The sequence below is a fragment of the Filicampus tigris genome, chromosome 6 (genome assembly GCF_054856515.1).
Source record: "Filicampus tigris isolate MCC_2025a chromosome 6, RoL_Ftig_1.0, whole genome shotgun sequence".
Lineage (NCBI taxonomy): Eukaryota > Metazoa > Chordata > Actinopteri > Syngnathiformes > Syngnathidae > Filicampus > Filicampus tigris.
In genome coordinates, this window is record NC_141222.1 from 6449425 (window position 1) to 6470308 (window position 20884).

The 20884-nt window shown below is 42.3% G+C and overlaps 2 protein-coding genes across 3 annotated transcripts; both read left to right on the forward strand.

Moving 5' to 3' along the window:
• The first annotated feature begins 6528 nt into the window (after positions 1-6528).
• Positions 6529-14087, forward strand: LOC147145570 (E3 SUMO-protein ligase CBX4-like). 2 transcript variants are annotated; one of them, XM_086034536.1, is made up of 6 exons: positions 6529-6700; positions 7718-7955; positions 8092-8135; positions 8538-8603; positions 10276-10342; positions 11610-14087. In XM_086034536.1, the coding sequence occupies exons 2-6, from the start codon at positions 7887-7889 to the stop codon at positions 13047-13049; spliced, it is 1686 nt and encodes a 561-aa protein (XP_085890662.1). In that variant the 5' UTR covers positions 6529-6700; positions 7718-7886; the 3' UTR covers positions 13050-14087. The 2 variants fall into 2 exon arrangements, with proteins under 2 accessions (XP_085890662.1, XP_085890663.1); XM_086034537.1 differs by having other exon boundaries at positions 7721-7955.
• Positions 14088-17661: 3574 nt separating this feature from the next.
• On the forward strand, positions 17662-20530 carry cbx8b (chromobox homolog 8b). The gene is made up of 5 exons (XM_086034694.1): positions 17662-17806; positions 17915-17958; positions 18180-18245; positions 18345-18411; positions 19134-20530. Exons 1-5 carry the CDS (start codon positions 17738-17740, stop codon positions 19938-19940), a joined length of 1053 nt encoding a protein of 350 aa, XP_085890820.1. The 5' UTR covers positions 17662-17737; the 3' UTR covers positions 19941-20530.
• Positions 20531-20884: the final 354 nt, after the last annotated feature.

Here is a 20884-nt window from a genome sequence, read left to right on the forward strand (position 1 = left end):
TAATGTTCATTATAACAACAGCCAGGGGGTGGCAAACATAGATGCAAAGAAATATGTTACAGAAATAGTGTAACGAATTGGGTTATCTGTGTTGTGGTCGAATTTGTGTCTTGCCAAGTTGTTTTGTTTCCGAGGTTAATGAATGCATCGTACGGCTGGACGGGAGGGCATGCTAGCGAGAGGAGCGGAGGACGAACAGGAGAGCCGTTGCTCTTTTTTGACTGAACGATTGTCGTACTGCATTGGCGTCAGCTGCGGCCCACAGTAGCCGGTTGGAACTAATAAAATGTGATAATTAAACTACGTCTGTGTTCTTGCAAGACGCTACAATATATTTTAAAGCGTGACATCCTATGCAGGCGCGAAGGACCCGATCACATCTGCTACCCACACCGGCTTGCTGACTGCGGGCTGCGGGCCGGATCTAATAATAAAGCAATATCATCCCAGGGGCTGTAGAAAACCTTCTCGTGGGCCAGATGTGGCCCGCGGGCCTTGACTTTGACATATGCGGTCTACAGCAATGGTAGGAAGAAAGTGTGATAATAACCACAAAACCAGAACAACAATTTAAGCAATAAAATTTCACCTAACACTAACTTTAATTCCACCTAGAAGCAGGTGACAGTATCACTTTGCAAAAACCCTCCCATTCCCTTGTTGAAATGTTTTGCAGGTCTGGAGTCCATAAGCCCAATTAGCAATTTACAAAACAACTACTTACTCAATGCGTGTTCGTTTTATCTTTCAAGAAGGTATCCAGTGTAAATAAAGACTCACATAAGTCGATGGAATTTTCTCATCAGTTTTCTTTTCCATCTCTGAATTTCAGGAATCATACAGCTTTTCCATCCTCGCGAATGCTCTCACCCGAGACGGGTGAGGGCAGAAAATGGGCACGGTCTAACATGCACCCCTCACATTTAAACTGTCTTCAAAATCTAAACATAATGTGGGCTGGTCTCCTCACTGGCTGGCCCTGCCTATGGGGCTGATCTGCTCCAGTTGGTCCTGTGCTCAGATCAGGGCACGCTGACTCTGAGACTTTTAACTGAATGTGTAATTCCCATTTTGGTTTTTGGTTAACCTGTTGGCTAATATAAAGCCATTCATATCGATTTAGATCCTTCACCCTCTTTATTGAGTATCATTATTTTAGTTTTATTTTCCAGTTGTTACCCTGTTGTATATAGTAAACAACATTAACATTTTACTTAAAATATTGCTTGTGTGGTTAATAAAGGTTCTGTGATGGCGACAGTTTGACCCTGGAGCAATTTAATTCACTTGACATCATTTCCTCAAAGCAATTTTACTTGGAAATTAGACGAACAATCAAGGTCATGGAACTGTTTGTTCATCTATGGAGGTTTGACAGTATGTGGCAAACATGCGTGTGCCAACTCATCGGCTGTATAAGCCAGTGATTCTCAAACTTTTACACCAGGTCATGACCAACAATAAAATGGTGTAGCGCAGTATGTTGTTTAGCCACATAACTACCATACTGCCCATCTCTTTTCTGCATTTGCTTCATCTCTTGTATGCTGTCACATGCCAACTGTTCCTAACGAGCTCGTCCCTCCCCATCCTGTGTTTTTCGACTGCTGTCCATTGATCAACTTCGCTGGGCTGTGATGCAGGCAAGGACCAATTTCTTTCTTGCCGGAAATGTCATCTGAAATAGATCACCACACCTGCTCTTCATCCTCTCTGCCCTGTCAATATAGACGTGCCACAAAAATCGGATTTACAGCCTGTGACTTGTTTGAAGTTTCACACATTATCCAGTAGACATAAAGCAGATGCTCTCTTCATCACTGCTCCTGCTGATAAGCATCACGTTTTTCCTTCATTTCCTCTTTGAATGATGAAACAGGGGGAAACTGCGAAGCAATTACATGCTTTATTGCTTTATAAAGAGTGAAGCTGGGAAACAAAACTTTCTTTTCTTGAAGACGAAGCTGCAGTGATGGAACTATACATCAGCAACAACACATAGCAACACGCAACATTAGAAGGGACTAATTTTCCAGTATATTTTGCAATAGACTGTAACTAAATCACACAAACCAATTTATAATTCTTTGCCCTGTTCAAGCACCCAAATAATAATAATATTGGTTATAGTTCACATCAGCGTCACACCAGTCGTACATATGTTATGAATTAATAGCTGAACAATCTTTTAAGACTTTGCATGATACATCAATAGCTTTAACTTAACACCTATTGACATTTCATTCACTATTAATGATGACTTAATATTTTAGCATATAGGTCTAGACACCATATAAGCAATTTGTATACGACAAAGTGCTGGCATATGATTAATATACTGCCTAATGCGTAATCATGAAGCTCTTGTGGAATCATTGCATTGTGCAAACGTGTTCGGTAAATGTAAACAGTACAGACAGGACAGGGGACACTGGTCTTATTTGCTGCATGGTTGGAGTGTGAAAGAATGTCTCATGGATGATATCTGCACCACACAGAAACAAACAGTGCACTCAAAAAGCATTTGGACTTGAACAGATTTTCATTATCGGCACACAGATCTTGTCATTTTTGATGCACGGATTCATCCATCAGTTGTTATCTGACAGTCTAAGTTCTGTATACGTGAATCTGCAATCTCTCCATCAAGGAAGCGAACGTCACTGTTACAGGTATATTCTCACTATCCGATCGGCTCAGATAAGGAAGAAATATGTGGGTTGAAAAATGTCAACCATTTTGTTGGCATCCGGTCATGTTTCATTTTATGGTAAGCTACCACTGATAATGCCAAACAACTAAACTTCCTTTTACATAGAATTGATGTTGACTTTTATGGCGAGGGGGGCAATAATTGACTGCGGTCTGGGTGAGTGTTGCTTAGGTGAACATCATCAAACTATTCTTAACAATAATTACTCCTGAAAGTGACGCGGCCTCCCTCGGTGATGTTCAAGGCAGGTTACAGCGAAAGCTTGACCGTTAAAAGCAGACACACACACGCACACGCGCGCGCACACAAACACGCGCACAAAGATACCCACACGCGCACACACACGCCTCCAACCGGCCTCGTCCTTTTCTTTATTATTATTTTTTATTATTTTAATATCTGCAAATGTTCCGTTAAATGCAAATGAAACGGAGTGTTTGTAGTGCGCGCGGATTCTCTGTTGAGCGCGTCCCACAGACAACCGGTGGATGTTGGAGACAACATATCCATGCCCGACCACTGAAAATAGACGTAGTCATGTTTCGATGGTTCAAGTGTAAAGGTCGGACATTGCGTGTGATAATCTGACGTCAAACTTCGCCCTTTCCCATATAAGGAAAGACAGTCGCGAGTCGTACGTGCCTGGCTGCAATAGGCCGAGCATCGCAGCTTGCGGGTAGCCTCCACTTTAACCCCTCCGCTGCTGAATTTTATTGGGTGCCACTCTATGAAGCAATGCAAATTCGGGCCTTTGGAGGTTTTGTTGTTGTTTATTGTCTCTCGTGATGGTAACAATGACATTAACGGCAATTGTCAATTTCAGTAAATAACATCTCTGATGGTGCACGTGTGTCCCTCCTCCGCGGTCAGAAATAGCCTGCTGGATCCTGACCTACATCTCACGCAACACGACGGAAATCCACCAGAAAATTGGCGCGACACGGTGCCAAGAGAAATGTCATCCCCGCGTGTGACCTTGACTCTTCATTGTCGTGCGCGCACAACAGCGACCCGCCCCGCATTGAACTCAAACGAGTCGACGCAAAAGAAATGTATAATCATCCCTTAAGCTGTTTCTTATTCCTCCCAGTTAAAATTAATCCACGCGATTCACTCGTCACGGATAAAGCAATATGATCCATGATTACCAGTGTTGTAGTTTATGTCTAATTTAAATGCGTGATAACCGTCCCCATTTGTTTTCCATGATCGGCCAATACTCGCGCATGAGGATATTGAGGACATATAAAATGCTGCATATGTATGTTGTATTTAATTGCAGACGTACAACGCTCCTAGGCCATGCGTGGAACTTCATCTATTCATGGCACCCTGCTGCATCTCCACAATCCATACTCGGGGACCGGGGGAAATGTCTTGATGCATTCAATGTCTCACCTCAACTCGTATTTTTGAGTACCACTCGACTGCTGCTGAGCGCTTTGAGCGTAGCAGTGGCTTAAACTCGAACTCATTTTTCCAATCTGAATCTTATTGGTTCTTTGAGATAGCCTTTTTTGCAACATCTCCATTGGAGTACGGAGAGTAATTTCCTTCAAAAATCTGTCTTCTGCAAAAAATGAGTCAGTCATGTTATTCGCGTGACAACATGTACCTGTGGATGAAATAGTGAAGCTTGTTGTAAAAATATACGCGAGTGGTGTACCGCACCGATTCCATTCAAGTCAATGGGAGCGAGCCCCGCCTTTCAGTATATCCCCACTTTTGGTCTTTATTTCCACCTTCTTCTTTCTGTAGTAACCTGCATTACCTGATAGCAAGAGGTATGGGGATTGATAAGATTTTTCCAATTCTGATGCCATTATCGATTCTTTTAATGAGTCAATTCTTTATCGATTCTCTTATCGATACTTTCTTGCGAAAAAATAGGCTAAATGAGTAGATTAGCTTCCACTTAGTTTTTTTTCTTAAATATATTCGTAAAAAAGATACATTTTTAAACTAACATGACCTTAAAAACCTAACTGTGTTGTCTTAAGAGGTCCACATCCTAGGATTCCTTGATGGGGTGAACCTAACTGAATATTAGATTTCAACACTATGTCAGCCAGTGACAAATACAATCAACTCAAGTCCAACTGTGATTCGGGAACTCACTCTTCCCTGCTGCGGACTGGAGGGACAGACTAAGACAACGTTGGTCAGCCGGAAATACCGCCAAGTAGTTATAAACGGATAGGCCCAATCCCAATACCCACACTTGCACCCTACGGTCTTCACTGAAGTGTACACGCGGTCGAAGATCACGTAGTGTTCGAGGTACATTGCGCAGGTGTACAAAAATTGCAGAATTGGGACAGTGCCTGTGACGTAATCGACTTATGCCCCTGCGTCAGCAAGCTTGGCGGTATGGGTTGTTGTTTTGGCAATATTGCTGTTTAAAATCATATTAAAACTTCAGTAAATTAGTCGTAAAGTAAAACTCGGGCTTGGTCTTCCAATCGATTGGAGCTATGGCTCCATTATTTGGACTATTTGCGGCTCCTGCGCGATATGAAGCCTACGCAGAATGCTGCTAAGTACGGCAGCTACTCTAGGACAAAATACGTAGGTAAAGAGTAAACGGTGACTTTAAGTCATTGATTGAAATTACACATATGCAAATGATAAACTTTGTAATAATTCGCAATTTACACTTGAAGAGACATTTTTTCAGCACAGGTACAGGAATTTCACCGAATGTCATCAGTTTCCCGCTATTTTGGTCAAATCCGCAATGAATTGTGGGTAATATACTTCGGCTGAGGGGCCATGAATGCGGGCTCAGCCGAAGTGCGCAACAAGGGTGCAAAAGGGTCGGGGCGACAGAGCATTTTGCAGATTGGGACATCCTATCCTACACACTTGTACCCTCGGTACCCTAATTAACTACCTGCACAACATTTTTCATGTGGGTTCCCTGCAGTAACATGTCGCCTACCGAGCTGCAGTCTAGTGACCAACGTGGTGGGGTTGTCACCTAAATGCTATCTTGGTTAAACAGTTGTAAACAATTCATTCCACTCATGACACTCCCAGCCGGTATGTGGGTGTGCATAGGAAATTAGCCAGCTAATGGGCTTTATATTATGTTTATGACTGGACTGACGGAATGTAAGGACGGAAGCGCTTTAAAAGGACGGGGTCAGAGGACGATTATTTTTATGAATAAGGACAGAGGGACGAGGATGGAAGGGTACCCAGATCGTGAATAGACGACAGAGGATAGACCGGCAAAAGGGTAAAGTGCCTATCTCTGCAAATCATAGTGTGATGTGAAGTTATGTCAAATAACAAAATTATTGTAATAATAAACAGAGCTGGGCATCACCTATTTCCCATCTGCATATTTAATCGACCCACGCGGTCCCAGTCGGTCCAAGTCAGCCAAGCGACGTAGAGAACGGATTTAACCTGTACCATGTCACACTGTTACAGGTGCCACACTCCTGATGCGGCCAAGTTAGAAAAAAAGAAAAAAGAAAACAGTATTGTGTACGTTGCGGTCCCACAGATGCAATGACATGTGCCCCATGTTGATTTTTTTTCAGAGATCACCACGCTGTGCATGTATGTGTGTGTCTGTTGTTTTTGTTTGATATTTTTTCTTTGTTCGGCAGCGTGTCTGCTCGTGCGGCGCCTGCTTGCAATGTGAAGATTACGTTCTTGACTCCGATTGGCTGTCGCTGACGAGGGATGGACCCGGACCACGTGGTCGATTAAATATTCAGGACAGAACAGGGTGGTGGTTAGGCGATGCCCAACTCTGATCATAAAGATATACGAATAGTTGCGGAATTTTTCCATTGACAATCTGTGTCTCTATGGGAGTCGCCATTGTGGAGTGACATCGGATTGAAGCAACTTGGTGAAGAAATTTTTTTGTCCGACTTCTTGACTTGGACCCAAGTGGAAAATCCAGTTCTAGAAAGTAAAAACCCTTCCACAGTTTGGCCTCAGCCACAGGTGCTTCTCCTCAACCAGCAGGTAAAAGAGCTCGTTTACTTATACCTGTAACTAAAGTGGTTGCCAAATACAAAACTGCTGGCATGGCCGCTTTAGGGTGCCTTTCGCTGCAACACCCCGGTGGGATATAGTCCAGCCACTGGAGGCTTTAAAGAAGAAGTCAACCCCCAAAAATTCTTTGCAATAATATTTTCCATGCACATTCACTAATCCAAACATGGCATTTGGATTAATATTGCATTTGTGGTAGTAAAGGCACATAGAACATATTCTTTTGAAGAACATTTTGGGGTTGACTTTCAGTACTCGAGGGCCACTTTCCTGCATGTTTTCCATCTTTCTCTGCTGCAACACACCTGATTTGAAATGATAAGCTCATCAGTAAGTTCTAAAGGAGGCTGATAACGATCCTGATCTTTTGAGTCAGGTGTGTTGCGGCAGTGAGATATGGAAAACATGCAGGAGAACGGCACTCGAGGACCGGAATTTGACTCCTCTGCTCAGCGGATATATTTTTGTGGCTCAAATGCATCCTTATGTTGGCTAGATGAAGTAATATCCAGGTATTTACAGTTGACAGTTGAGCAGGAGTTTTGGGGGTGCGGGGATACTGCATTCAGTAAACATGCGCATTGTGCCTGAGAGTGAAGAGAATGGCTTGATAGTTCACGATTTTTAAGCCTCGTTTTATATACTTGGTGATATCTTATTTAATCGTTCAAAATTTTCAGGGCTTCGGGGCAATACTCTACAAATTTAGAAGACATGTATTTTTTTTACTGGGTCTTGGAAAAGAAACAATGACAGAACGTCTGCAAACAAAGAAAACAGCAACAGCACAATTTCTTTAGAATGCATTGCGGTGTAAAAGTTGTTTTTTTTTGTCATCTTGGGTAGTCTTTCGAATACTCCCTCAAGAATTCTAATAGTCCAACCGTCCGTGAAATCAGCATCCAAATTAGAACGCCCCCTTGTGCCCGCCTCTCTTCTGACGTCACAGAAACGGCTATTTGCATTGACTGTGGTGTTTTCTGGCAGCAGCTTCCAGCCTTGCACTGCTGCAGAGTCCGTGTCCGGGGAGAAAGCGAGGAAATCGAAGGAGTGTCCTTGTGCTTTTTCATTTGAAGGAGATAAGCTGACGGAAGTCGAAAGAAAGGAAAACGAGGAAAAAAAGCACACACAGGAAACGCTGCACTTGAATGTGAAAATGGAGCTTCCCGCCGCGGGGGAGCACGTCTTTGCGGTGGAGAGCATCGAGAAGAAGCGTAGCCGGAAGGTTAGTCACATGGAAATGAAGCTTTCCTCTTAGCTGCGATTGTTTCCATGTTCTGACAACACGTGATGTTTGAAGATGACCCGAAGAGCGTGTTTGTGTCGCTGCTTATGTTGATTATCTGTCCATTCACACACAGGGAAGGTTTGAGTATCTGGTCAAGTGGCGTGGATGGTCCCCAAAGTAAGTGAGCCCATAAACGTCAGCAATGATTATCGCAACTATCACATTCGAACAAACGGCTTCGTTGGGATCATGGGCGTTTGCGTGTATTCATTTTGGGAACTTTGCACGTCAGCCCCAAAGGATGGCTGCGAGTTTACAATGCGTGCAAAGCACAATTCCCCAATTAAAGACATTAACACTGCTCCTTCATTTTTGACATTCGTTGTAGGCCCTTCAAAGTTTGTGGTGGTTAATTATATATGCATTGACGAGCCTGTATGTTTCAGCATCTTTCCTAATTTTACCTAAAGAAGAATACAGTATATAAAGTAACTTTTTATTTAAAAAAAAAAAAAAATCTTTTTTTGTTTTATTTTTTTGCCAGTGTGTTTGACCACTAACGACCTCCTCTGCAAACAGGTACAATACATGGGAACCGGAAGAGAACATTCTGGACCCAAGGCTACTTGATGCTTTTGAAGACAGGTAAGTTTTTTTTTTTTTGAGTTGGCCAAACCAGCCTTACGGGTGCCAAAGCCCTTATTCAATGTGCATTAACATGACGAAACATGTTTAAACTCAGTTCCCTACTTTTCCTGCTTTCAATACAATACTTCACATTTTTCAATCATGGACATGTTTTGAGCAAGATTTTCATGTGTTTTTAGCATAAACTTTGCAGCCCAGGCAAACATCCAAGAAAATCCGGTGTTGATGATAACTGTCCGCATCATGTGTCAATTATTCAACACCATCCTACAGACTGGATTAGGATTATAAACTGTCATTACAGGGTCAAATCGGGGGTAAGGTCAGAGCAAAGTGGAGCATCAACCAAGCCTTTTGTCACATGATCTTTCTTTGCATGTCAACATCAGGTTATCATGCTTGAGTGCTGCCTGTGTCCCACCAACCAGTCATCACATGCACCTGTGACAACGTCCACAGAAAACGGATGACTGTTTTTTTTTTTTACTTAATTCATTTTCCTTTAGCGCAAATGCTTTTCTCAGCTACTGTGGAAAGTTGCTGTCCACCTTTACTGATTGTAGCAATGATTTGCACCCACTTCAAACATTTACCATCACTTTTATTATTGAATACAACAGTGTTTTATTCCTAGCACATTGTAAAAGTAATGTGGCTCTTTTGCAGGGCTGCGGGATCGCATTTGGTGTTTGTTCCACCATAGTTAGTTAGTGCTCAACAAGACGTGCTGACAAGATGCTGAAAGAGTGCATTCTGGCTTCTATCACTATAGAATATATAGTCCAATATCCCCATGAAGTAATAAAAAACTAGTTTGGGAGGAAGAATGAGACTTTAGTCTACACATCTTGTCTTCATCTGTTCTTAATTTATTGCATGTAGAAATGAACTTTTTGTTTAACACAGAACTAAATTGGAGGCTTAAATCACTTGATCTTATTTGATGTCAAAATGTGACCAAATTCCTTGTGCTTCATATTAGTTGAGTTGTGGTTAACTTTTGGCTAAATCCTAAAAAGTCTGTTAAGTGACGGACTGGCCTCATAAACGTGGAACTGAATATTTTAGATGCATATTGTGTTAACCTGTCACTGGCCTTTCTCTAAGCCTGTGTGTTCTTTCGCACACTGCAACCTTTCAGGCGCAGGTCACACGTTAACATGGACATCCCTCCGTCTGTTTTAACAATTACCTCCCTCTCTCTCTCTCTTTCTCTCTCTCTCTCTCTCTCTCTCACTCTCTCGCTAAAGGAGAGATTTTATTGAAACTAATTGCATGTCTCTCCGGGGAGCCAAATTGTCCGAATGCCAGGCTATGAAAATACACTGAGTCGTCACTGTAATTAGATGTGAGGGAGGAGGATGGGGGAGGGAACTGACATCACTTCTGTCTGCAGTATTGAGTTACTGCTGGGGAGAGAAGAGTATGGAGAGTGGGGAAAAAAAGTCAACAAGGGCCGATACTCTTTAGCGCTTGGATACATGCAGAAAACCAGTGGCGTTTTCTTTTGGGAGGACGAGGCTCACTTGACAGCAGTGTTTCACTTTGGCAGATTAGTGGCGGCAGTCGGCTCATATCTGGATAATTTATTGTGCGTTGCGTGGCCATGTGACTGCAACTTTGCTCAATATAAGGTGGCTTCCATCACAACCTGCTGTTTCTCTTACAGAGAACGTCAAGAGCAGCTGATGGGCTATCGCAAGAGAGGACCAAAGCCTAAGCACCTTCTGGTTCAGGTAAGAAAATGGTGTGCTGCGTGTAAATGAAGAATTACGACCAACATGAGAATTCTAGATTCCATAAAGTGCGGGGACTCACATGAGGCAGAAGTGGTCAATCTAGTCAGGCCCTTCCTGACAATTCTTCATAATGTAATTACTGCATTTTCTTGTTTAATTCAATTTGTAACATGGGATACCCACATTGTTTGACTTTCTTCGTGGCCAAAGAGAAATTTTCATTCCCGAGTTACAGACCTCATTCTTATGATTTCCAAAATAAATTAAAATGCCTCTCAGAGTGCAGACATCCACTTAAGCCAAATAATTTCTAAGAAATTCTAAGAAAGAAAAGAAAGGTGCCAATTATCACCACATATGACAAGCTTTTTTTTATAACCTCAGCTGGCTCTTGTGGCCTTAATGCAAGCAGACTATAATAGCCAAAAATTCAAATGATTGACTTGATTTAACTTGACAACATTTATCTGGAACATACACCAATGCGTTCTAATGTGTTCTTCCTTCGCCCAAATTAGTTGTCAGTTAAACTTTTAATTTAAATTTGGCAATGGAAGTTGAACCATTCACTCTTTGTGATGAGAACAAAATGAGATCCGACAGTATCTGTAATTGCAACCAACTACAGTAGCTGTAGCACCAAGAATGTGAATGGATTGAATTTTGCGCATCTTCTACCCGCCCCAAGGTCAGGGGTAGCATTCAGAAGACTGTTTTTATTCCTCTCAGGAAGGTGTCAGTGGTAACACGTGCTAAAGTCAATGACAGGTCACAAAGCATGCTGGTGCCATTCCTCCTAGCTGAGGTCACTGCCACAGGAAACACTTGAAACAAATGTCACTAGAGGTGCTCGTGAATGGGTGGGGGGGGGGCTGAGTGAACACAGACGCTGCCTATGACGGGAAGGAATTACTCTGTGGTGCCGAGGTTACCCTACAGTATATCAAGTGCAGTCTCACGGATCACACCTGAAGCAAATTCACCAATTGGGCATTTTTGCAACATTTCTCAGTTAATAATGCAGTATTAGTAAATATAATCCATGCACATGCAGACGTTTATCTAGGAAGGTGTCAAAATGCATTACTGATCCACATTCCAATTGTCGAGCCATGGTGGCGCTTTACTTGGTCTTCGTGCGTTTGAAAGCTGTTGTAGTTTCTAGCTTCACTACGATTATGTTTGAATCGATGTCATGAGGGATTTTTAATAAAGTGCTCCATCAACAGAAGTGCTCTTCATTAACGACCTTGTACTTGCACAGGTGCCTTCTTTTGCCCGGAGATCCAGTATACTTGCTGGCCTTCATGAGTCATCCCTGCAAGAAGACAGCTGTCACAACACCAGCCCCGTTCCAATGCTGCGTCCCCAGAGCCAGCAGTACCAGCTCAACAGCAAGAAGCATCATCAGTACCAGCCCACCGGCCGAGACCGTGAGACCGAGCAGCATGCCGGCGGCGCCAAGTTTTTCTACCAGCTCAACACCAAGAAGCATCACCACTACCAGCCGGGCCTGCAGGTGCATGAGTCTGTCTTTGCGAAGCCCAAAGAGGTCGACGCTCCGGAGCTGCCCATCAAGGGCTACAATCTCCCCCCGGTGCTGCAGCAGAAATGGTTCCGGGATAAGACGTCCGGCGTCCTCACCAAAGTTAAGGACATCACCATGGAGCTGAAAAAGCTGCCAGCGGACCTCAATGGCCACAAAGAACTGGAGAAGGCAAAGGCGAAAGACCATGCCTCAGTACAGCATAACGGTGTCGGCGGCAGTAAACTCAAAATTGTGAAAAACAAAAATAAGAACGGACGGATTGTTATTGTCATGAGCAAATACATGGAAAATGGAATGGAGGAGGCCAAGGTTACGAATGGCGAATCCCAGTCGGCGGAGACGTTTCCACAAGGAGCAGATAACACAGAAAGGCACCTGCAGAAGATGAAGCTGGTCAAACATCTCGGCCTCGTTAATGGATTAGCAAAGAAAGCCAAAGCCGTCTCGGGATTCGCGGGAGACTTCACCAAAGAAAACGAACAGTCCGCCCAAACTAAGCTTGCTGTGACGGAACAGGATAAACATGCTGAGGTCAGGGGTCAGAGTCTGCTTGCAGCCGATCAGCCTTTACAATTGACAACCAAGCCTAATCTGCTCTCTTTGCCTCTGGACACTGGAGTTCCCGCGTTCGCTGACAAAAAAACAAGCCGAGATGAATTTCAAGGATTAAAGCGACACCTTTCTGACACTGACACTGAGGAGCATGGGAGTAACAAGAGGTTTTTAAGCTCCCGCCACACAGTCTCCTCACCCACCCAAAGCATTAGCACTGACCAAAATGGCCTCCGGCCTCCCTTTTCATTGCAGTACTGTGACTATGCTGATCAGGATCAAGAGGAGCCCATTGACTTGAGCGTTGTAAAGTCCAGGCCTCAAGTTGCCGTTTCCACTCCGAGCCAGCCAGAACGACACGCGCAGGATGGAACGCAGACAGACTCGCAAGTAAACGAGCAAACTGAAAGTCAGCCCCGGGCAGAAACGCAAAACATAGCGAGCGTGGACACAGCTGAGTCGTCGACTCTTGGTGACCAGGAAAAGCAGCAAAAAGCGGAGACGTCGTTTCCCTCTTTCCAGCCATTCCTTGGGAATATAGTCATCACAGACATTACCACAAACTGCCTCACCGTGACCTTCAAGGAATACGTGACAGTGTAACTGTAGACATGTACATAAGAGCTATTTGTATTTTCAGAGGCTTGAATGTGCAAACAGAACCGGTTTTTATATACGTTTGTATAGCTCAAAAAGAAAAGCATTTGTATTCTTTGCTTTATTTGCTTATTTCCTGCATGACATGTTGTCATTTGTTGTGACTTTACCACATGCAGTAATTTCAAACTTAGTTCAGAAAGCAAAGCAAAGAATGTTAACTGAAAATGCACTTACATTCTTTTTAATGTTTTTTTTTTTTTTTTTTTTAATTTGTGCTCGCTACAGTTTACATTCAAACTCTTGTAAAGAATATAGGCTTTATAGAAATTTCTATTGAAACATGGTAAAATACACTGTCTGTGTGTGTGCGTGTGGTGTTAGCAAAAAGTGTGAAGAGATGAACAGATACATGCTGTTTGGATACGTTTTTCAAACTAAGAAGGAAAGCACCTTTGTCAATAAGTGTCATTTGTATTTTTGAGGAGGCGAGAGTGTCAAATGAAACTTTATATCAATGTTGCTTATGTGTTTATTTGTCACAGCTTGTGTTGTTTGATACTGTGCCTCGGACACTGGTTAAATCAGTGCAAACGTTTATTTAATTTATGATTGGCAGCACTGCAGTGGGGATTCTTCATGTGAATGATATCACAATCCCAAATCTACGTGCTAGTTGAGCTGTGTAGTCCATCCGATTCGTACCACCAGCTGGGTAATCTATCATTCCGCTCTCTGTGTGGCCCACACATCTGCGCAGCGGCTTTAGCATGTGTTTCAGAAGCACATATCAAACCCTTATCGAGTAATTTTGAGAACACGGTGGTAATATCAAAAGATTGTACAAGCATACTGTATACAGAGCGGTCCTCTTGTGTCTCACATCCTATGCTGTATGCCTCTCATGTTATAGGGCATGTTTTAACCATTCCAATGTGTGATTTGTATCCAGAGGGTGCAGTGGTGCACTTTCATGTTTTGTGTGCAGACTAAGTGAATGCTTCCTAAACAGTTTTGCAATAATAAAATTATTTGCAAGTTAAAGTTGGTCTCCAGGTTGATATTTACTGCCTTGTACAACCACTGCTACCCTGCACTCGTGATGAGCACTGTCCATGACAGCTTTCATGTGGATGTCATGCCATAATTGTTTTTCTAAATGTGCTTGCTGAATTAGAAAGGTCTTTGTAACATTTTCTTTACAAACACACACCTGGAGTGTTATATTGTTTGTGTGTGTGTGTGTGTTTTTTAAACATGTCATTTTATTGAAGACTATTCCAGGGATTGCACCATCGTTTATTGCCCAATATCAGCGAACAAGGCAGGTGGTGCTGTCGGACGGAACTGCTGCCATGTGGCGGGTGCCACGGTGTTTTTTTCCATAAAGGTGGTGACAGCAGTTTCCGATTGCCTTCATTTCACTTCGATGCTATTCCCCTCAAAAACTGAAGGGCGCTTTCAAGCATAGCTGTGCAGAGCAAAGCGACGTCCTCCTCCATCCAAAAAACATCGCGTTGCCCACCATTGTTGTCTTTCGGACGAGGCGACTGACGCGATCTATAAAAGCCTATCAAACGCTGTGTGTAAAACGGACCTTTCCCGTGCCTCTGCCCGCCGCACAAGTGTGTTCTTAATACGCGAACCAAGTGTGTTCTTCGCGCGTGGATGTGTGCAGCCACAGAGGGGGAGAAAATGGCTGTCCTCTCGCTCTTGCTCTGTCTCATCCTCCGTGTGGGAAAAACACGCCTCGCAGCAACTGCGGCAGTATCACAATGTCATGTTTTTGGGCGTAACAGATGCGAAGCCCACAAGTCAGGCTGGAGGGGGTGGGGGGGGGGCGAATGTAAGGTGGTGCGAAACTCCGACGTGTTTTTTTTTTTTTGTTTTTTTACTGCGGTTGAGTGTCCGTTGTCATTATCTAGCTGTGCTGCATGCAAATCATGCACACTGCGTGTCAGCGCGACTGCTCATCTGCTTCTTTTAAACGACCACCCCTTTAACTCGATTAATATTCTAATGTTCTTTCTAGTATTTCTAATCTAGAATACGGATCCATATTAATATATCGGTGCGGCATGGGATTTAGGGTGGATATTTGTTCCCATTCCATTCATGTTAGATATTATCGCAAAGACAGGCAGTCATTGCAACAATGTATGCATCACGGTCTTGTTGCATGGTTTGGAAAATTAAAAGATTATATGTCTGCAATAGAAATGTACTATGAGACGTAAAGTCCCTTTTAGAAAGCAGGTGAACAGAGAAAATGGATGCGTTTAACGCCACTGTTTATTTATCCTTGACGGGCCTGGTGTGCGGGAAATGTGACTCAAGTGACTTTTTCAGGGAGTGGCGTGTGTATCTCGGTCTATAGTCTGCAGCAGCCTGCGCATAGAAGTAGTGGTGACTAACAGTTCGCTGTGCATTAGACAACGGCCAATGAATGTATTCGCCATCAGTGCAAGTTTAGTGTGAATATCCTGAAATGCGTGCAAGTTGCTTTGACCTTTCAATTATATTTAATGATTGCAAACATGGAATCAATTGTATGCGACTATTTTGTGTCCAGTGGGTTGAAGAAAATTACATCCAGAGTAATCTCATTGCCTGTTTGGGTACATCGCACGTTTATAGTTCCACGTCGTACAGACGTGATCTCTGAAATTATGTTCAAACTGCAGCCACTCTTTTTTTGAGAACAATCGTATCCACGCTGATCTGCGCCATGCAGTCATTCCCATCTTCACTCAAGGTGCTTGAAAAAAAATGCAGTAGCAATGCTCAACGAGAACCTGATTATTAAATGATTCCGCGGTAACCAACATCATGCCGTGATACATTGTCACTAAGATGTCCTTGATGATTTCAAACAAAAAGCGCCCCAGGAAATAATACTTTGCAGAATCTGTTTCCATTGTGAATGGGCTAACTGAAGTTATTGGAGAATTTGGTGAAGAAATGTATAACGCATTTTAACCCAGCGGATTATTATTATTATATACAAATATGAGCCCAAAACGACACAATATGAAAACATGGCAAAAAAATAACATGATTTTCATGTGCATTGAGTACACTAATCAAAATTAATATGTGGTAAACAGATTTGAATATGAACAGTTTTAGTCGTATTTATATAGGCTATTTATAGTTTAAAGGGTTTCATCTATTGTTTCGAAACATGTTTAACAATTTTGTCCTATATATATCACACGCGTACCCCATTCCCAAAAACAATAATCATCGTTTATCTCTTATAATATTTAAAACGACAACAACTCCAAAATAAATCATTGGTTGGCATTCATCCATCCACTCATCAAACATACTGCGTTTGTTCGCATTAAGGTTGCGCGGTTATTTAATTGTAGGCCTCTGATTATTTGAATTTTACAAATCCATAAGAAGAATGATTTTATAATAATAATAATAATTGTTGTTATTATTATTATTATTATTATTATTATTATTATTATTATTATTATTATTATTATTATTATTATTATTATACAATTGTTACAATTATTATGATTATAAATAATTTTCGGTCCGAGCAAATTGGGAGCAGTTTCAGTCAGTATGTTGTTTTAATATTTAAGGCTTGTATAAAACGACCGGGCAATTTTTGCCGTATTCATATACGGTAATATTATGTATATTGCGCTCAGTTCCTGTAATGATTTGGCACATCAGACATGAAGCAAAGATAAGGGGGTTAGTCATCTCAGTATACCAGCAACAAAACCGTCATGTCATTTGTGAGCATGATTTAAAATAACCGTAAAATTCGTGTCATCATTCTGCAGAACACAGAACGTATATTAAATATACTGTTTTTAAGTTTACCACTCAAGTACCCACATTTTGATGACACGATTTAATTTACTTAAATATATATATATATATATATATATATATATATATATATATATATATATATATATATATATATATATTCCAGCAAAAATAACGTGCTGAAATGCCGTGAGGCTTTGCTTTTTTTCGAAGAAAATGGATTCCTCTTAGATTTTGTGTAAACAGCAAAGGAATCCAGGCAAGTCAAACAATTCTGAGCAGAATGGAAATACTGTTATTTACCTAAAACAAACGATATATATATATTTACAACGAACATGCTGGATTGATGAACGAAAATAGACGTCTCATATAGAATAGAATAGAATAGAATAGAATAGAATAGAATAGAATAGAATAGAAAAGAATAGAACACTTTTCTTGTTATTGTATGATGCAGATTTACGCGTTCCCTCGATGCTGTGAGCTTAAAATGTATTTTTGTGCTTGGAGCTGATTAATTCAAATCAACAACACAGTGACAAACGTAGAAGTGACTGCTTTTGAAATAATAATAATAATAATAATGACAAATATTGCACATCTTGCAATTTGCACTAATAAAGTGAAGTAGCGCTCTCTCGCACATACTAAGCTCCTCCCTTCTACTTAGCAACCCGATCACGTAGCAACGGCTGGGCCAATGGGCGTCGTCAGAGTGGGTCCACCGACTGCCGTTCCTTAGCAACGGTGTAAAAAAAATGCGCTGACGTCCATTCTCTGCTCGATAGTATTATGGTCTGTCGGGAATTCAGAGTGGCAGAGGGACTGGAAGAAAAAAACCCGTCTGCCTCGCTAACGCTAGCAAGCTAACGGTAGGTTGCACTGGAGTCAACATGGAGCTGTCTGCCGTCGGGGAGAGGGTATTCGCCGCCGAGTCTATCATCAAACGCAGGATAAGGAAGGTACGTAGCTCTTGGTCTCACCAAATGTGAATGCAAAATGCTGCTTTTGTAATACTCGTGTTGCCTTGCAAGCTAAGTCACGCCTGTTGTGTTTCTGACGGCATGCAGGGTCGGCTCGAGTACCTCGTGAAATGGAAGGGCTGGTCTCCTAAGTAAGTCTCACTCTCTACTATGTATTGTGTTTGTGTGGCGCGCGTTGTGTCAATGTAGCTGTCGTTAGCTGTCGGCGCCTAGCATGATTAAAGCTAGATGGAGGAACAGAGCTCGCAGGGCTAGTGCGACACCCTAAGCCGCCACGCCGTGTCCGCCCGAGCCCTCGCTTCCTCAATCCAAACGAACCGTAATTTTTGTGTTGTTAAATCCCCCCAAACAGATACAGCACATGGGAACCGGAGGAAAATATTCTGGACTCCCGTCTGTTTGTGGCTTTCGAGCAGAGGTAGGTTAGACGTTACGTGGTGGAGCCTCACAAGCGGTCATGTGCACTTTGATCGGATGACCCTTCAAAGAGGCGTCTCGCTTTGCTGTGTCCGAACAGGGAGCGCGAAAGGGAACTCTTCGGGCCCAAAAAGAGAGGACCGAAACCCAAGAAATTTCTTCTTAAGGTAAGGATAGGCAACATTTTTTTTTCGTTTCACGTTAGCCGCACGCCCATCGCAATTCTCAGCACCGTAATTATGCGTATTCAAATGAGCGTGTTCTCTTAGAAGGGATTGTTTTTCAACGTCTATTGAGCCAGGACAAATTTTGTTGTTCAGCACCAAACAAAAATGTCTCAAACGGTATCTTAAATAATACACAACCAATAAATTCTGTCAGAGCTTGGTAATAACATTTTTCTAAAGGCCCCACAATCAAATGATTTAGTGTCATAAGTTACTTGTCATGATCACGACCATGACCAAGTATTTTTTTCCAAACATAAAAATTGCTAGCCGACCTCAAGTTTATCTCGATCTAAATGGCACCGTTTGTCATGACAAGAGTGTTGTTTAACAGGGTCAGTGGAAGTTCAGAGGTGAATATAAGGTCCAGGAAGGAACTTGGTCCTGTAATTGTCCGTTTTATAGCAGTGTCACACGTTAATTACACTGTTGAAGCCTGGTTCCCTGTGCAGCAAATAAAGTCTTTTAACATGCGTTTTTCTTAAGGTTATTCCACAGTAATAAATTTGTTAAAAAAATAAATAAATTTACTTTGTCATGAAATGGGAACTTTTGAAACTGTCACAAAATGTGTGAAACTTTGAATAAAGTTGAACCATAGACATGTAAGACTGTGTGCATTTTTGTGCGAATTCCCTCTAATGTGTCTCATTTTCTAATAGGCCCAAGCCACCAAGTCTTACGAGTTTCGGAACGAGGCAATGCGAGGGATGCGCTTTAGCTACCCCACACCAGAGCCTGTTGTCACCCAGAGGGCCAGAGAAGGCCTGAGAGCTGTTGTTCCTACAATTTTCCCACCCATTACTGTTAACCGAGGAGAAAGTGTTTTTGTTAGATCACCAGATCTGGCCCACGAGCAACAATCCAACCCCGAAGGGCTGGCGCATATACCCAAAAAGAGAGGGCCTAAGCCGAAGCTCCGTTTCCAGGACAGCATCTCTGCAGCCTCCGAGCCCGACGAGAGGGGAGCAGATGAACTGGCCAGCCACAGCCCTCAAAAACTGTTGAAGCCGCAAACTGGCGAAGACACGAGACTGCACAAAATTTCACACCACAGATACCCTGAGAACCACGGTCACGGTCATAAACAGCATCGTCACCACCACCGTCACCACCACCATCACCACCACCATCATTCACAAAACCAGCCAATGACAGCTGCGGGATCTTACAAGCAGCTTTACGCAGACAGTGACCTGCACTCGCACAGGAACACACACAGGACTAAGAACAACTCGGGCCACTCCAAGCACCAGAGCCTCCCTAGCCAGCTCTTGCCCACGGAAAAGCCGTATTTTTTGGACAAGCCGTCCCCGACCCGCCTAGACGTCGACTTGGACGAGGTGACGTGGCGGCCGTCTCTGTGCAGCGTGGAAAAGGTTCTGGTGACGGACGTGACTGCCAACTTCCTGACTGTCACAATCAAGGAGAGCAGCACTTCGAAAGGCTTCTTTAAAGACAAGAGATGATGTGGACACATTAAAAACCCAATGTCATGCAGAACAAAGGGCCATTCAAGAGAAAGTTGCGTGATCAAAGGCAAATGTGTTGGGCACACTGACCAAAATGAAATGAAGTCCTCTTTCCATTATGCACTGGTTACATGCATGTTTCTTTTGTAAAAATTGTATATTTGACTATTATCAAAATATAACAAGATAGAATGTATTGCCTTCTCCTCCACACATATCTTACGCTGGGAGATGGTCAGAATTGTTTTCTCTTCATAAATGTACTCATTGGGTTGAAATATTTCGCTGTAATTTAAAATCATTTGACAAAGACTTCCATTAATTGGAGTTCTTTTGAAACTGTTCTTAAGCACTTTGTGTTGAAAAGTATTAATCTCTTTGTTTCTGGCAAAGTCCAACTTTGTTTCAATTGTCCTACATTTCAAAATGGAACATCTGAGGGTTGTGTGCACGCATCACTGCATTTAAGAAAAAAAAAAACATTAACAGCACATTTTATTGTAATGAAGGGCAGCGAGCTTTGGAGTGGTAAGATAACATTTGGTGTCAAACTTTTGTTTAATAAACGTTTTAACTTGTTGAAACTATCACTGTGTCCTAAATTGCAAAACGGAAGAGCTCAATACAGATGCCGTCATCGCACAATGTTGAGGCCTTGTGACGGCTTTCGTAAAATGTGAAAAATACCGTTATTAAAAAATACATAGTAAGTCATTCTGTAATGCGAAAAAACCGTGTGATCCACTATAGCAGAAGGCCACATACTATGAACAATAAACCCAATTCCAATCGGGCCTATTTTTTTTTAGCTTAAGGTGCTGCTGTTTTAGTCTTTAAAGTATCTACATGTAAACTCGTCAAACTTTATAATTTTGTTTTCTGGCAAAATTGCCGACACATTGTCAGAGTGAATAAATATATAGCATACGTTTGAATTGCGC

Excerpts from the sequence above, each read along its gene's own strand:
- LOC147145570 (XM_086034536.1), top strand. The coding sequence starts at position 7,887 with ATGGAGCTTCCCGCCGCGGGGGAGCACGTCTTTGCGGTGGAGAGCATC. Across the intron at positions 7,956-8,091 it reads AGAAGAAGCGTAGCCGGAAG|GGAAGGTTTGAGTATCTGGT; the intron begins GTTAGTCACATG and ends ATTCACACACAG. Across the intron at positions 8,604-10,275 it reads CTTGATGCTTTTGAAGACAG|AGAACGTCAAGAGCAGCTGA; the intron begins GTAAGTTTTTTT and ends TTTCTCTTACAG.
- cbx8b (XM_086034694.1), top strand. The coding sequence starts at position 17,738 with ATGGAGCTGTCTGCCGTCGGGGAGAGGGTATTCGCCGCCGAGTCTATC. Across the intron at positions 17,807-17,914 it reads TCAAACGCAGGATAAGGAAG|GGTCGGCTCGAGTACCTCGT; the intron begins GTACGTAGCTCT and ends GACGGCATGCAG. Across the intron at positions 18,246-18,344 it reads TTTGTGGCTTTCGAGCAGAG|GGAGCGCGAAAGGGAACTCT; the intron begins GTAGGTTAGACG and ends GTGTCCGAACAG.